Raw genomic sequence first — 16,720 nt, 5'->3', positions numbered from 1 at the left:
TAATTTATTTTACATTATATGAGTAGGAATAGTTACAGTCTGTGGCCTGGCAGAAGGAGGTATGAATGAAAAGGGGACAGGAGAGGAGAAATGGAGTTTTAGAAGTAATTGACGACCCTGCGGATGGACTGGATGTTGGGGGTCTGGGCCTGCCACTCGTTGTGGCTGCAGTAGTTTCCTCTCTCCACGATGTACATACGGCCACGGTAGTTAGGCTCCTCATACATCACCCAGCTTCACACAAAAAAACATACAACATTACAGGCAAAAAACTGCTCAGTTAAATGAAAATATATAAATAAAACTCAAAATAGTATGTTGAAACAAACTTAAACTGTTAAATACAAGCCTAAAGAGCCATTTCTGTTTTTCTAGTAACAAAATAGAAAATAAGTGGAGGAAATGTACACTACCAGTCAGAAGTTTGGACAATGTATATATATTTTTAATTGTCTGATGATGAAGTCGTATAGTTGGAATTTGTTTCCAAGTCCAATATAAACAGTGACGTTAATGAGCATGTATGAATTTATATCTAAATCGAAATGTATTTTTAATAAGTAGTTTTTACTTCAAATTAAATTGTTATCCCAAACAACTCATTCTCATTTAGAAGCAGTGACGAGCCCAGCCTATTTGGGGAAAAGTCTCATGGGGTAAAGCTCCTTATGAAGCTGGTTAATAAGATGTCAGGAGCATAAAATACTTTAGATTTTTTCAACACATTACTTGTTTACTGCATAATTCCATTTGTGTCATTTCATAGTGTTAATATCTTCATTGTTATTCTAAAATAGGAAAAAAATAATCTGCATTAAATCTCTATCAGATTATTAAATAGAAATATGAACGTCATTAAAGTGTTGGGATGGGTTAGACAATGAATTAATCCCTAACTTCCATTATTTACTTTACTTATTGATTACTTGAGAGATTTTCTGCTTCTGGCTGTAAGACTATAATGGAGTGCAATGAATTACAGGCTATTTAGAGATTGAAACACAGGAGCGTTATTACATTGATTACAGTAGCCTAGTACAGTGGTTTTCAAAGTGGGAGCCACCAGGGGGCGGCCGGGGGGCCTCAACAATTTGGTGTGAAAAATTAATTCTCACTCTCAGACAACCACACACACACACACACACACACACACACAATCAATTCCTAATGTAATGTAAAGATGTCAGATGTAATTATTTTTTTTAAAAAGGGGAATATATTCAGAAGTCTGTATTTTTAATGTGTTTTAAAGACATTTTGCAAAAGGGGGGCCTCGGTCAAATGTTAATGCCATTTGGGGGGCCTTGCCCTGGAAAAGTTTGGGAACCCCTGGCCTAGTACCTTCACTTACAGATTTCATGTCAAATAACAAATAGAGACATTTCCAGATCAGTCATTTTTAGTGCATGTGTTTGTAATTGGCACTTACGCTCCATCTCCGAACACCCTGACAGAGTTGACGCAGGGCCTGCCATAGCCACAGCTCTGCAGGAAGGGACAGTCATCACACAGCTCCATACAGTGACCTGAGTAGTTGCATGCATCATACAGCTCGATCCTGTAGTGCTCTCCATGCTGTGGAGCACAAACAATGTGTTGCGATGGTAATCCTTTTTTAAACACATTGCACCATCTGAATTCTTGTTAAAGAACAAGAATGTATGAACTAGTTTTATTTTTCTTCCAGTCAAGGTTAGAAATGGTCTTTTTAGTCATTTTCCATAATATGAAGATGTAGTTTAGTGAATGTGATATTTGCTCAGTCCAAATTGCAGCATCGCTTTAACTTTGGGATTTGTACTGTGTAAAATAGTTGTGTGTGTGTGTGTATGTGATGGTCAGTCTAGTGGAGTTCTCACCATCCTGACAGTCTTGCAGGAGCCCATGTGGTCATTGTGGGAGTTCCAGCGCTGGAACTCCGGGTACTCGCCACGCTCCAGGATGTACTGCTGGCCCTTAAAGTCGGGGTGGTCATAGCAGATCCAAGCTCCGCTCTCCACACGGATGGAGTTCACCCTGTTCATGAAGCCACGGTCCTGGAAGTTATCGCAGTCACTGTACACCTCCAGCTTCCTTCCAGTGAAGCATCTTCCCTCGTAAAACACTATCTGAAGGGAAGGAGCAGCAGGTAGGGTGGGTTTAAATATCAGGTTTAACAGTCAGGAGTAGACAGAAAAAGCGGAAAAATATCATTTATGATGTATCTGTTCAGATCTTAGAGAAAAGAGACTGTGCAGTCATTTTGCAGCAACATGTAACAACCTAATAGCTGAGCACCTTGGACCATAGCTTTATGGCACATCCAAAAGTCAAAGCAATCAAAAACTCGTATCTTGTTAGTCTCCTTAATAAAATGATTACAAACTAGCAACAGAGCACAACAGAAAATCGGCTGTTTTTTAGTTTGTCTGAGATGATATTCAATTTTACAGTAATGATGTCACATGAAAAGTGTCAGTCATTTCAGGAACCATTCAGCCACCTCTAGATTCGCAGATTTACAGCAGTCAGCGCAGAAGGATGCTGTGAGACTGCATTCTGATTACATGTGATGATGTATGCGCTCCTGATTGGCCTGGATGCTTACCTTTCCTGAATACTGTGACATTTTTTTTCCACTGGAGAGTGTCCAATCTGACCCACACGTAAGAAAGTGTGACAGTGGAAAATTTGGACACCCCAATATATACGGGTCGTCGCGTGTCTCGCTGTATCGCGATGTTTGCCCAACAAAAGCTCCACAATGGAAAGCTTATGGCTTTTGCTTGGTGGACATTTTCTGTTCACTCTTAGCACTGCTGATTCTGGGATTTGGCCCTAGCGCAGATCAACAATAGATTTTGCTTTGCTTGACGTTGTGCCATTGGCGCAGGCCACACTTCTCTGTACAATGTAGAGTGTAAGGATGCTGTATCCTATAGGCTATTGCTTGCGGTTTGACCTTTTGTGAAGTGCTTGTTCATGTTAGCAGTGTAACTGTGGAAACCAGGTGGTGGGATATTAAAGAGGTGTTAACAAATAGAGAAACAGAAAAGCTCAAAGCTCTAATTATCTTGACCTTTCTTCGCTCTTCGACTTTGTTTGGCTCCTGTTGTACAGGTGCAGGAACTCACAGATGCTGTGTATCTGGAAAGGGATAATATTATTATTTTTTATTTGTAATTATTTTAAGGAAATGATCACCTGTGCTAGATCAGATGGTTCATTTTAGAATTTTGCTCAGTACAAATTAATATGTATTTTATTTATGTATTTATTTATTTATTTATTTATTACTTTCCCCCTCTCTAATATATACTATATATACACACACTGCCCTCCACTAATGTTGGCACTCTTGGTAAATATGATCAAAGAAGGCTGTGAAAAATTGTCTTTATTGTTGAACCTTTTGATCTTTTGTTCAAGAAATTCACAAAAATACTCTGCTCTCATGGATATCAAATTATTGCAAACACAACACAGGTTTATCATATATATATATATATATATATATATATATATATATATATATATAAATATAATATACACACACACACACACATAATACACACACACACACACACAGTATCTCACAAAAGTGAGTACACCCCTCACATTTTTGTAAATATTTGATTATATCTTTTAATGTGACCACACTGAAGAAATGACACTTTGCTACAATGTAAAGTAGTGAGTGTACAGCTTGTGTAACAGTATAAATTTGCTGTCCCCTCAAAATAACTCAACACACAGCCATTAATGTCTAAACTGCTAGCAACAAAAGTGAGTACACCCCTAAGTGAAAATGTCCAAATTGGGCCCAATTAGCCATTTTCCCTCCCCAGTGTCATGTGACTTGTTAGACATTTCATTTAATATCTGGTGATATGTGATAGATGTATCCTAACAAAATGTCCAGGTCCTTTGGCAGAAAAAAACAGCCCCAAAACATTAAAGAGCCACCACCATATTTAACCGTGGGCATGAGGTACTTTTCCATTTGGCTACCTCTCTGTGTGTGCCAAAACCACCTGTGGTGTTTATTGCCAAAAAGCTCTATTTCGGTTTCATCTGACCATAGAACCCGATCGCATTTGAAGTTCCAGTAGTGTCTGGCAAACTGAAGACGCTTGGGTTTGTTTCTGGATGAGAGTAGAGGCTTTTTTCTTGAAACCCTTCCAAACAACTTGTGGTGATGTAGAGGACTTCTTCAGATTGTAGTTTTGGAGACATTTTGACCCCAAGATGCAACTAACTTCTGCAATTCTCCAGCTGTGGCCCTTGGAGATTTTTTTGGCCACTCGAACCATCCTCTTCACAGTGCGTTGAGACAGTATAGACACATGTCCAATTCCAGGTTGATTCATAACATTTCCAGTTGACTGGAACATCTTAATTATTGCCCTGATGTGGAAATGGGCATTTTCAATGCTTGTGCTATTTTCTTATAGCCACTTCCCTTTTTCTGAATCTCAACAACCTTTTGCAGAACATCACAGCTATATTCCGTGGTCTTACCTATTATGAATGATTAAGGGAATTTGTCCTGTGTGTTACCTCATATTTATAAAATATCATTGGGAATATACTTAAAATATATTTTTCTCATATGAATTTATAGGGGTGCCAATAATTGTTGCACACCCATATTTAACAAATAATATAATATATATATTTGATAAACTTGTGTTGTGTTTGCAATTGTTTGATATCCATGAGAGCAGAGTATTTTTGTGAATATCTTGAACAATTTATATATATATATATATATACACACACACACACACACACACACACACACACTCACACTACACACACACACACACCCTGCTCAATCAAATCAACACTTAAATAGAGCAGCATGAAGTTGTTCTCCGGGGAACGCTGGACATGAGACGGGAATACACTCTGGATGGGACGCAAGGTACCATGCATACACTCATCATAAATAAATGCTAGCAGGTATCCTAGTGTAGCATTGTGATATAAAACTACACCACTGCAGTGTGTTTGGTGAGGTGGGTTGGGTGGGGTTGGGTGTGCAGGACTCCCTTGCACTCTGTGTGAACGCTAGCTGCTGTGCACTGCAGTGTTTTATTGAATTACGCATGCTTAAAGTGAAAAAGCAAACGTGCTGCATCAGGTTCCAGGGCAGAGGAATCCACTCCAACAGATATGGCACACAATCTTTTTAAATCAGAGTGTAATAGAAGATATTTCAAATCCCAAATTGACTGCTGACTATCTGTAACAAAACATAACACAGATGTCTACATCTCTAATCAGAACAATTAGTGTTTCATGCAGTGCTTCCACAATGTCAAATCTATATACAGGGCATGTTCTGATGATTCCTGCACTTTTCTAACATCACAGTCACTAGCACCTTATATAATCAAATACGTTACCGCATAATGCATCTCCACATCCCATTCTATTATCACACCACTGAAGAAAAAAATAGATCTAATTATATTGTATTGTCTTGTGTTATATGCTTTTATATTAGATTATATATCAGTAAATCTACATTAAATGTTAGGTTTATTGACTAAAATCTGTAACATTGTTTATGAAAGACCAGCACAGTGAAGAACTCAAGCTGTAGTGAAACAAAATGCTGCATTTAATGATTACAATCAAAAAAAGTTAAACATCATTCATTACAGAGGACAATGAATGCTGAAAACTTTATTGGCCATTATTACCATTTAAGAAATACAATATACAAATTGATAATGGTTTGGGAGGAAAGACAAAGGTAGAAAAGAGATGCGGGGATATGAGCGGTGAGAAAGTAAGGCTCAGTATTTTATAGGGGTTTGCTTGTTGTGGAGAAATAGGGATGGCTGGTGGGGGGAGGAGAGAGAACAGTAAGCAGAGATAGAAAGAAAGAGAGAGAGAAATGAAGAGATAAGTGCAGCTGAGGAGTCAGTGTATCTTCCAAAAGAATATTTAAAAAATAATACACAACAAAAATTAAAATGAAATGAAGTATAAAAAAGGAGGTTAAAAAGAAAAGTCAACATTTTTGTATGGAGGAAAACAGGCAGTTAGCCACTTCAAGTAGAGGGATTTCCCAGTGTCCAGTGTTGTGGTAAGGAGGTCGGGGTTGTGGGGAGTTTGGGTGGGGTAGTGGACTCCAGACAGACTTTTCTGGTGAACATTCATCATTAGCTGTGCTTAACTCTAACTGTTAAACCTGATCCAAACCGTTAATCTGAACCCCGGACACCTCGTCCTGACCTAAGCCAAAAAATCAAATGTTCCCTTAAATAAAGGACTGATTGAAAGCGTTCTCCAGAAAGGTCTGTGTGTGTCCTCCAGTGCTCAGGACAGGCAGGGAGTACGAATCTACATCAGCGAGCAGGGTGTCCGGTCCTGTGGGGCTCCGCCATCCATCTTCTCAGCCTCCAGGATTATCCTCTTGAACACCTCCACTGCAGTCTGATGAGAGGGACCGAGAGAGAAGCAGTTACTCACGTCTTTATAGAATCAAAACAAAAAATAACATTCAACTAAAGAGAACAAAGAAATGGGATTAAATAAATCATTAGATATTTTTTAATGGACACAATGTGTCATGTGCTATGTGACTGGAGAGCAGTAACAGTTCTGCTTCACTCTAGCCAGGTTAGAAGCAATAAAGGAATTCACGAAAAAGCCCAAAATACTCATCAAACCTATTCAAAAGATCTTCAACAAAACCATTTATGATGCTGATTCATTATAGAAATAAAACATGAAAAATCTCATTAAAGGCATATTAATGTAATACTTCCCCTTCAGACATGTTAGATCTTTCTCCCTGAAGTAGGCTCATGAAAAAATAAATAAAACTCTCGCAAACTATGACTTTCTGTTACTAATTGTCCTTGCAAATTGAGGGATTTTATGTGTCGGCGTTTAATCTCAAAAGGGAACCAATTAACCAACAAAAAAAGGACTTTATTAAAATAGGCCAAAAATAAACTGCAGGGTTTTTGGTCTGACTTGTGGACAGCCAGCTCAGAGAGGAAGCAGCTGTGTCCCTCATCTTGGCGTCGGATGGAAACTGTTTCTCTGATATTCAATTAGAAGCCTCCACACTGTCTCCCTCTGTGGAGTTACTGGATCTCCAGGGAGATGCTGCTTCTCAGAATAATGCTGGTGTGGACAGGAGGAGAGCACTACATATGACTGCCTCTCTGCTGATGAGATTTTATAATGCCACAGGCCCAAAGGGCAAACTGAGATTAAGGGACTGTCACTCTTATGTGGAACACTCATAATGAAAACAGACTGTAATGGGGTTTTTTTGTTGTTGTTGTTTTTTTTGTTTTTTTACACAAAACAACAATGTAAAGTTCTAAGATTCCTCAAAAGCACAGGATATTAACAGTATAAAATCTTAACAGCGTGGCTGGCAAATTACTTTAAGTGCAAATATTAATTACTTATTCAAATGCATTACACTATGCATTTAGACCACATACTTTTAAGCATCAAGGAGCAGCAGCATAATTTTGTTTTTTCATGTACAGTACATGGCCAAAAGTATGTGAACAGTTGACCATCATATCCAGTTCCAAAACCATGATTATTAATATGCAATTGGTCTCCTTTGAGCTTCTAGGAAGGCTGTTAACTAGATTTTGGAGTGTGGCTGTAGGCATCTGCTCATTCAGCCACAAGAGCATTACTGAGGTTAGGGACTGACGTTGGTCAAGGAGGTCTGGGGCACAGTGTACAGCCCAGTTCATCCAAAAGGTCTTCAGTGGGGTTGAGGTCAGGGCTCTGTGTAGGACACTTGAGTTCTTCTAATCCAACCTTCACAAACCATGTCTTCATGGAGCTCGCTTTGTGCACAGGGGCACTGCCATGCTGGAACAGGTTTGGGCCTCTTAGTTCCAGTGAAGGGAAATTGTAACGCTACAGCACACAAGGAAATTCTACACAATTCTAACTTTGTGGCAACAGTTTGAGGAAGAACCACACGTGGGTGTGATGGTCAGGTGTCCACATACTTTTAGATTTCTGATTGCTTATTTATTTGTTTACCCAGAGTAAGATTTCCATTTAACCACATTTAACATCTTAACTGCCATCTTCAACAAATCTTTTTAAAAAAAATAATACACTCACGAACAGGGTTCGTACAGATTCATCATAATGAAATTCCAGGACTTTCAATGACTTTTCAATCACATTTTTTTTTTGTTTTCAAGGACTATACAAGAGGTGTCGTCCATTCATCCATTTTCTGTATGGCTTATCGTATACAGGGTCGTGGGGAGCCTGGAGCCTATCCCAGGGGACTTGGGGCATGAGGTGGGGGACACCCTGGACAGGGTGCCAACCCATTGCATGGCACAATCACACACATTCACACACCCATTCATACACTAGGGACAATTTAGAGATGCCAATCAGCCTACAATGCATGTCTTTGGACTGGAGGAAGAAACCGGAGTACCTGGAGGAAACCCCCGAAACACTGGGAGAACAGGCAAGCTCTGCACACACAGGGCGGCGGCAGGAATCGAATCGGCAACCCTGGAGGTGTGAGGCAAACGTGATAACCACTAAGCCACCATGCCCCCCACAAGAGATATTATTCAAACATATTCTTTACTTTTTCTTTTTAGATTCCAAAACAAATAATAATAATAATAATAATAATAATAAAAACACAACCAATTTTTAGATGGTGTCTTTACCAGTCATGCTGGACTAAATTTGCATTTCCCAGGCATTGCTTCATCTTCACCATAACGTCAGTATACTCCAGATGAGTGACAGGAGCACTGTTGCCAACAACGTTCAGGGGAAAGTCGTGAAATGTCGCTAGATGATGTCATGCGCTAGTTAGCATAGTCATTACATATTCATTCACTACTCTGTGTGCTCACATACTACATTTTAATACAGCTGAATTCCCAATAAAGCTGTTCTCATTTACATATTTTTCTGTTTCTGTTGTCAGACAATGGAACGAGTATGAAATAGTGACTGAAACGCGGCGCATTAAGAGACTACATGTTCACCAGCAGTCAATTCCAAGCTGCTGCACTGCTAGAATCCTGACTTTATAACCGCAACGTCCTCGGACAAAAATCATCATACACACAAGAGAACGGCTGTGCTGTGATTTCAGTAAAATGATCACTCGGAGAGAAAGTTAGAAGCGAATGAGTGTGCTGCTCCTCTCTGAACAGAGTAACAGAGTGCTGAGCAAATATCACTAATGGACTGAGCTCGGCAAGTCGAGGCAAGAAATGAGTGTAGGGAAGCGTGTGTCTTATGGGTAAGACAGCAAATGATCTAAGGCCTGAAAGTCAAACGTACTTTTAACCCAAAAGTGAATGAGTGAATACTTACAGAAACCTTCAAACTGGGTTAAACATTAAGCCAAACTTCTTTTAAAGCTCTTTAAAAGAATCTGAATTCTGCCAGAGAGAACGGTATCTGAGAAAAGCACTATATCACAGAGCAAGAAGGAAATGTGTGTGTTGGAGATGCTTGTTACCTGGTTCTCTTTTGCAGAGGACTCCATGAACGCTGCGTTCCATGATTCTGCCAAAGCTTTGCCTTCTTCACAGCTGATAACACTAAGGGAAAAGAGTGTATTTAAGGTTAAGAGAGTCTGATACTTATTGAACACTTTGGCATAATACTTCCATCTTCAAGATTCTAAAGCTTGTGGCAGGAAATCAGGCTATTCGTGTTCCTCTGAATGCGCGATTACATGCGTCGGTTTCCAAAAGAAACATCATTGAGTTTTCTGGAGAAAGACTGTCAGCAGATTGGAAACTAGTTCACGGTATCAGGTTTTTAAAAGGGTTATTAAGAGTTTGTATAAAGCAATTTTAAACAAAAGAAACGAGCAAACGTGGTACAAGCTTCTCTGACAGACTGTCAGAAAATCGGTTGTAATGTCAGTCACATGGCTTCTTCCTGCTCAAGTAGTACATGGATGTTAGCTTGTACCAGACTTAATAGAGATAATTGAGATTGTGTGGCAAATGGTCATATGCTATTTTGTTGTGCTATACATGTATCTGGCTAGATTTTCAATAAAGCTCTCTAACTCCGATGCATAAAGCGAGTATGCGAGTCATAACAAACCAACAGTAAAGTTCAATTCAATTCAGTTTTATTTGTGTAGCGTGTTTAACAATGGACATTGTCTCAAAGCAGAAACATATAAACACAGGATACAGATTTTAAGTGTGTGAATTTATCCCTATTGAGAAGCCGGTGGTGAGGAAAAACTCCCTAAATTGATATGAGGAAGAAACCTTGAGAGGAACCGGTCTCCGAAGGGAACCCGTCCTCAACTAGTTAACAACGGATAATGTGAAAGTAAAAGAAAGTTCATTATGATTTTTATATGAAGTCTGTTTGTTGAACTAGTCCACTGTTCACTAAAGGAGACCTGAGTGCAAAACTGCATATGGTAATTGCAGTCCCAAGGCCTTAGCAGCAACCGTAGTCCCAGCCACCACAGTGAGAATGTCCATGTGGAATTAAGGTCCAAAACCATACTAAAGAAGTTTTACTTTCCCAAGTCCTGTCCAGTTTCTCTTATGGCATATGTATTGATAAAGCCTGTCACAGACACGCCTAAATCTACTTCATTCTTCAGCTTCTTTACATGAAGCAAATATAACCGTTTTTATACTGACTTACATCCATTTTTTTATACCGCTTATCCTACACAGGGCTGCGGGGGAGCCTGGCGCCTATCCCAGGGAACTCTGGGCACAAGGTGGGGGACACCCTGGACAGCGTGCCAACCCATCGCAGGGCACAACTGCACACACATTCAAACACTACGGACGATTTGGAAATGCCAAAATCAGCCTACAACCTGAGTACCCGGAGGAAACCCTCGAAGCACAGGGAGAATATGCAAACTCTGTGCACACAGAGCAGAGGCGGGATTCGAACCCCCAACTCCGGAGATGTGAGGCAAAAGTATTAACCAGTAAGCCACTGTGCCCCCTACTGACTTGCATTTCTTTAAAATGAATAACATTCATAATATCAGCATGGCTCAATGAGCTTTAAAACCACAGGGAACCTAAACTGTTGATTTCTACTTCCTACTAATGAGATCTTGTGAAGGATGTTAAATCAAGCATGCTCATCAGAATACTAATTATGGTCAGGCAGTTCTGAGATCAGTCTGATCAGCACAATCAAACGGGTTTAAGCAGTTCCATCTATTTTTTATTCATTCAATCTATGTTGGGTGCTTAATAAAACACTTAGGTTGTCATGTAAATATTATACTATAGACCCAGAAACTCGCCAAGCTAAAGCGGCCCTTTTTGTAAACTGTAATATACTAATAAAAAAAGTTAAAAAAAAAGAAGCAAATGTCCTTCAACATCTCGGCTATTGCTGTGAGGGTGGAAGCAGCTGCTGTTCATGTGCCTATACTCCCTCAGCTGGGAGGCTGGACTGCAGAATGGACAGCAGATAAAGCTGAATGTACCAATCTGTATGGGAGCATGCCTGTGCCTATTGACAGAACTCTAATGAAGCTATCAATCCTGTACGGCTTGTAGATAACATGTGCGCACACATTTACACTACTGCTGAAATGCAGATGAAGGAAGTTTATTAGTCAGCAGCATATTACCATTACACCATTTCTAGTACTTTTAAGGAATACCTACCTCATGCTTGAAGTATATAATAAAAACCAAGGAATGGAAATTTATGAGCAAATTGTCCACTACAAAATCTAAGTTTAAGCTCATCAGTATTCAGCTCTTAGAATGAGAACTTTTCTAGCCAGACTTATAAAGATGTGTGTATGCCAACAGAGCAACACTTGGGCTCGTTTGACACTACAAACTTTGGGCAGCTTTGCTCCAAGCCAGTCTCATAGTGCAACTGGGTTTTCTCAGTCCATTTACAGCATCCTGAGACACATCCTGAGACTCGTGCTGAAAGATATCCACGTCCACACACGAAGCAGAGCAAAGGAGCACCTGTCGGCTTTCCCACGCTCATCCAAGAACTTAAACATTACATACGGTGCATCCGGAAAATATTCACAGCGCTTCACTTTTTCCACATTTTGTTATGTTACAGCCTTATTCCAAAATGGATTAAATTCATTATTTTCCTCAAAATTCTACAAACAATACCCCATAATGACAACGTGAAAGAAGTTTGTTTGAAATCTTTGCAAATTTATTAAAAATAAAAAAAGCACAAGTACATAAGTATTCACAGCCTTTGCCATGACACTCAAAATTGAGCTCAGGTGCATCCTGTTTCCACTGATCATCCTTTAGATGTTTCTACAACTTTACTGGAATCCACCTGTGGTAAATTCAGTTGATTGGACATGATTTGGAAAAGCACACACCTGTCTATATAAGGTCCCACAGTTAACAATGCATATCAGAGCCAAGCCATGAAGTCCAAGGAATTGTCTGTAGACCTCAGAGACAGGATTATATCGAGGCACAGATCTGGGGAATGGTACAGAAACACTTCTGCAGCATTGAAGGTCCCAATGAGCACAATGGCCTCCATCATCCGTAAATGGGAGAAGTTTGGAACCACCAGGACTCTTCCTAGAGCTGGCAGCCCGGCCAAACTGAGCGATCAGGGAGAAGGGCCTTAGTTAGGGAGGTGGCCAAAAACCAGATGGTCACTGACAGAACTCCAGCATGTCTCTGTGGAGAGAGGAGAAACTTCCAGAAGAATAACCATCTCTGCAGCACTCCATCAATCAGGCCTGAATGGTAGAGTGGCCAGATGGAAGCCACTCCTCAGTACAAGGCACATGACAGCCCGCCTAGAGTTTGCCAAAAGGCACCTGAAGGACTCTCAGACCAAAGATTGAACAAAGATTGTACTCTTTGGCCTGAATGGCAGGCGTCATCTCTGGAGGATACCAGGCACCAGTCATCACCTGGCCAATATCATCTCTACAGTGAGGCATGGTGGTTGCAGCATCATGCTGTGGGGATGTTTTTCGGCGGCAGGAACTGGGAGACTAGTCAGGATAGAGGGAAAGATGAATGCAGCAATGTACAGAGACATCCTTGATGAAAACCTGCTCCAGAGCACTCTGGACCTCAGACTGGGGCGAAGGTTCATCTTCCAACAGGACAACGACCCTAAGCACACAGCCAAGATAACAAAGGAGTGTCTACAGGACAACTCTGTGAATGTCCTTGAGTGGCCCAGCCAGAGCCCAGACTTGAACCCGATTGAACATCTCTGGAGAGATCTGAAAATGGCTTGAGCTTGAGAGGTCCTGCAAAGAAGAATGGGTGAAACTGCCCAAAAATAGGTGTGCCAAGCTTGTAGCATCATACTCAAAAAGACTTGAAGCTGTAATTGGTGCCAAAGGTGCTTCAACAAAGTATTGAGCAAAGGCTGTGAATACTTATGTACATGTGCTTTTTTTGTTTTTTATTTTTAATAAATTTGCAAAGATTTCAAACAAATTTCTTTCATGTTGTCATTATGGGGTATTGTTTGTAGAATTTTGAGGAAAATAATGAATTTAATCCATTTTGGAATAAGGCTGTAACATAAATAAATGTGGGAAAAGTGAAGCGCTGTGAATACTTTCCAGATGCACTGTACTCATTCAAATCAGATCAATTTTTAACAAGTATAGCTTTTATATTTCTATCAGTGTGTAGTGAGCAGACATTTGCAAACCCTATGTTCAACTTTAAGTGCCTTTCATAGCATGTTGCCTTGAACTACAGTAAAAGAAATAGAAAAAAACCCAGGCATTATGCAAAATGATCTAAATAGACCTCTCTCTATTAATGCCTTTTTCAGGACTCGGATTGCTTTATACCAAAATAACATGAAATTCATTTTGAGCTCGTTTCACCAAACAAACCCTGGCATTCCTTTTCAAGTGTAAGTGTACTGAGTTGTACATGGATATTATGCTAAAGTATGGATGTAAAGCCTGACAGTCAGGATTTGGAGTCTCTGGGGTGTACTGTAGGTGCTGACTAGACCACACCCAGCCCTACTTTCTCCTAAATAAACCACCCTTAGAGATCTGGTACACCTCTGTCGTTAAACACACAAGCACTTCACGTACTGTGTGCGTGCGAGTGCGTGGGAAAAAGAAAAAAAATTCAAAAAGTACTGGTGCAGAATGTAAATGAGCCCTTACAACTGACACTATTGAAACAGGACTCACAAGCAGTTGTGCTCAGGGCAAACCAGTGTGTGGGGCTTTAATGAAACGAGGCGTACGGCTTTCAGGACAGCACAAAAGGATGGAAAACTGTGGATGACTCAAACTTGGTAAAGCACCGCCTGTCTGCTTTAACGAGGGGGAAATTTTCACCCATGATTTCATATCCTGTGGAACAGCATGCAGGGCCAAAGCAACATCAATCCTATTTCCTGTTTGTGCCCCTGTTGTAATTCAGCTTTATGGAATGTTCAGTAGTATGTCCCCTGAAGCATGACGATAGTTTAACCCTTCCTTTGGTAAGCTCCTATTCTACTCAAAGCTTTGCAAATGCCTCGCTCTCTAATAGATGGACCATCATGCAGCAAATCTTGTCTCGGCTGAGTGCGCACCATCACAGCGTGTTTCCGTGTGTTCCGAGAGCTGATGCCGTGACTCGGATTGACCTATTTATCCTTCTTCTTCTCCCCTGCTTACATCTCAACCCATTTTACGTGGACCTTTATGCTGAGGACAAATTGAACAACTAAACTGGAAGAAGGGAGGACTCGAGTGATGCGAGAGTGGACTGGGAAGTTCTCAAGGAGGTCGACGGCATGAAAAAAACGGCCGTATTTCAGAAACTCACAGCTTTTGTTGCAGCTAAATCACATGCATTCGTGTATGTCAGTGGTCACCAACCCTGTTCCTGGAGATCTACCTTCCTGAAGACTTTAGCTCCAACCGTATTCATGCCCACCTGACCATCTAATCATTACTTTAAGAAATTCTTGGTCAACTAAAACAGGTGGAGATGCAGGAAGGTAGATCTCAAGGAAGAGGGTTGGTGACTACTGATGTATGCTATTAACCTGAAGGCAGCTCATCAAGAAAGTGGAGAGTTTTCACAGATTTTCATAGCCTCCTCTCTGGTTTGGTTAATGAATAGATAACATAGCTTGATCAAAAAAAATGATGAACAGAATTTATTATTTTTTTTAAAATACGACTGGACAAACAAGTATACAGTTATTCACTTATTCAAGTTCAAAGTCCAAGTGGTGGTAACATGACATGCCGTGCCTGTGTCAGAAACAAAACCACTGGTCTTATTAATAGCCATAAACTAATCACTAATGGCTTCGCATTAAAAGTTAACAGTTATCAACAGTCAGTCAGTCAGTCATGGTAACCTTTATAAGCAAGGAATTTTATGTAGCTGTACCTAAACAAATTTTAGTTGAATACCGATACACTTTAATACACACATGGCTAGTTTTAGACCTAATACAAATGAAAAAGGTGGCCAGCGACAGGAAAACAAGCATTCAACTCGTTCCAGTACTCATTTAAAAGCTTGCTATTAGGCCCAACCCCTTTGTACAGTTTACTAAGCTCTTATCTATAACCCATGAACAAATATATTAACGTCACATAAAACTAAAGCCAATGACTTAAGTCAAACTCATGAATCCTAATAGGATTCATTATTGCCAACAGACAGCAGTTACTTCACGACACATGTATTTATGCATCACACAAGAACATAGCACAGCTTCTTTAGATAAGGCCATTTGCACTGGCAGTGAGGAGAATATCTTATAAGGATAACAGTGTATTCCCACTAATATCTCACATGCATCACTTACCGCTCCATATGGAGATCTTTTTTATTTCCCACCAGCATTATTGGTACTCTGTGTAAAAGATAGAAGGAGCATGACCTCAGTATAAAAAGCATTAAATCAGTCTCCATGATGTCAAAACTTTCAACCTTTTTAAAGTAGAAAACGAACATTTGCAGTCAATGATGCAGTCACATGACTACCCGTAAAGGGTAAAGGGGGGGGGGGGGGGGTGTTTGGGGACACTTACTGTACTTTTCCCACCATATCCAGCAATTTTTCATGAATAACTTTTACTACTTCAAAACTGCAAGAGAAAGAAAAATGACTTAGCAACAGTAGATAATCAGGTGGTGTTCAGAAGATGGTCAGAAAGTTTAGATGCCTATAAGAGAAAATTCCTTCCAAACATTTAACCAGGACTTTCAAGATTATCAAACTATACTAAATAATATCATGTGTTTAATACCACTATGAGAAAAATCCTGTTCTGTACTTGATGCATGGCTTTATTCCACTCTGCACTAATATGCATCAAATTGACCTTATTGATGTCTAATTGAGGTCAATAAAATCTAGCTGAAAAAAAAATGTACAGTGCTGTGAAAAATTATTTGATTTCTTCTGTTTTTGTGTCTCTCTCATACTAAATTGTTTCAGAAATTAAAACCAAATCTAAGATAAAACAGAGGCAACCTGAATAAACACAAAATACAGTTTTTAAATGACAATATTTATTGAAGCAAAAAAGTTATCCAATACCAACTGGGCCTGTGTGAAAATGTATTTGCCCCCCGTAGTTACTAATTCAACAAATCTATGAAACTGCATTTATAATGGGGTTCAGCTGGACTAGACGCAACCAGGCCTGATTACTGCAAACCCTGTTCAATCAAATCAACACTTAAATAGAACTTTTCCAACAGCATGAAGTTGGTTAAAAGGCCTCACCCAG

At 39.9% G+C, this 16,720-nt stretch overlaps 2 protein-coding genes across 2 annotated transcripts in view; both read right to left on the bottom strand.

Moving 5' to 3' along the window:
* Positions 1 to 61: 61 nt before the first annotated feature.
* On the bottom strand, positions 62 to 2,608 carry crygn2 (crystallin, gamma N2). The gene is made up of 4 exons (XM_053628805.1): positions 2,588 to 2,608; positions 1,860 to 2,108; positions 1,430 to 1,575; positions 62 to 234 (listed from the first exon to the last, which is right to left on the bottom strand). Exons 1-4 carry the CDS (start codon positions 2,606 to 2,608, stop codon positions 99 to 101), a joined length of 552 nt encoding a protein of 183 aa, XP_053484780.1. The 3' UTR covers positions 62 to 98.
* A 3,050-nt stretch (positions 2,609 to 5,658) lies between these two features.
* rheb (Ras homolog, mTORC1 binding) overlaps positions 5,659 to 16,720 on the bottom strand; it is a 33,827-nt gene continuing 22,765 nt past the window's right edge. Inside the window, exons 5-8 of the mRNA XM_053635142.1 lie at positions 16,016 to 16,072; positions 15,790 to 15,837; positions 9,491 to 9,572; positions 5,659 to 6,429 (exon numbers count right to left, since the gene is read on the bottom strand). Coding sequence (XP_053491117.1) covers positions 6,337 to 6,429; positions 9,491 to 9,572; positions 15,790 to 15,837; positions 16,016 to 16,072 — 280 coding nt within the window. The 3' untranslated portion in view covers positions 5,659 to 6,336. The remainder of the gene's footprint in view (positions 6,430 to 9,490; positions 9,573 to 15,789; positions 15,838 to 16,015; positions 16,073 to 16,720) is intronic.

This window comes from Ictalurus furcatus, chromosome 1, assembly GCF_023375685.1.
Source record: "Ictalurus furcatus strain D&B chromosome 1, Billie_1.0, whole genome shotgun sequence".
Lineage (NCBI taxonomy): Eukaryota > Metazoa > Chordata > Actinopteri > Siluriformes > Ictaluridae > Ictalurus > Ictalurus furcatus.
The sequence above is the reverse complement of the archived record's forward strand: the minus strand, read 5'-3'. Positions and strand labels throughout refer to the sequence as shown.

Coding starts and splice junctions, on each gene's coding strand:
- crygn2 (XM_053628805.1), bottom strand. CDS start 2,608: ATGTCACAGTATTCAGGAAAG. Junction 2,109..2,587: donor TGTCACAGTATTCAGGAAAG/GTAAGCATCCAG, acceptor CCTTCCCTTCAG/ATAGTGTTTTACGAGGGAAG. Junction 1,576..1,859: donor CCTGCAAGACTGTCAGGATG/GTGAGAACTCCA, acceptor TGTGCTCCACAG/CATGGAGAGCACTACAGGAT.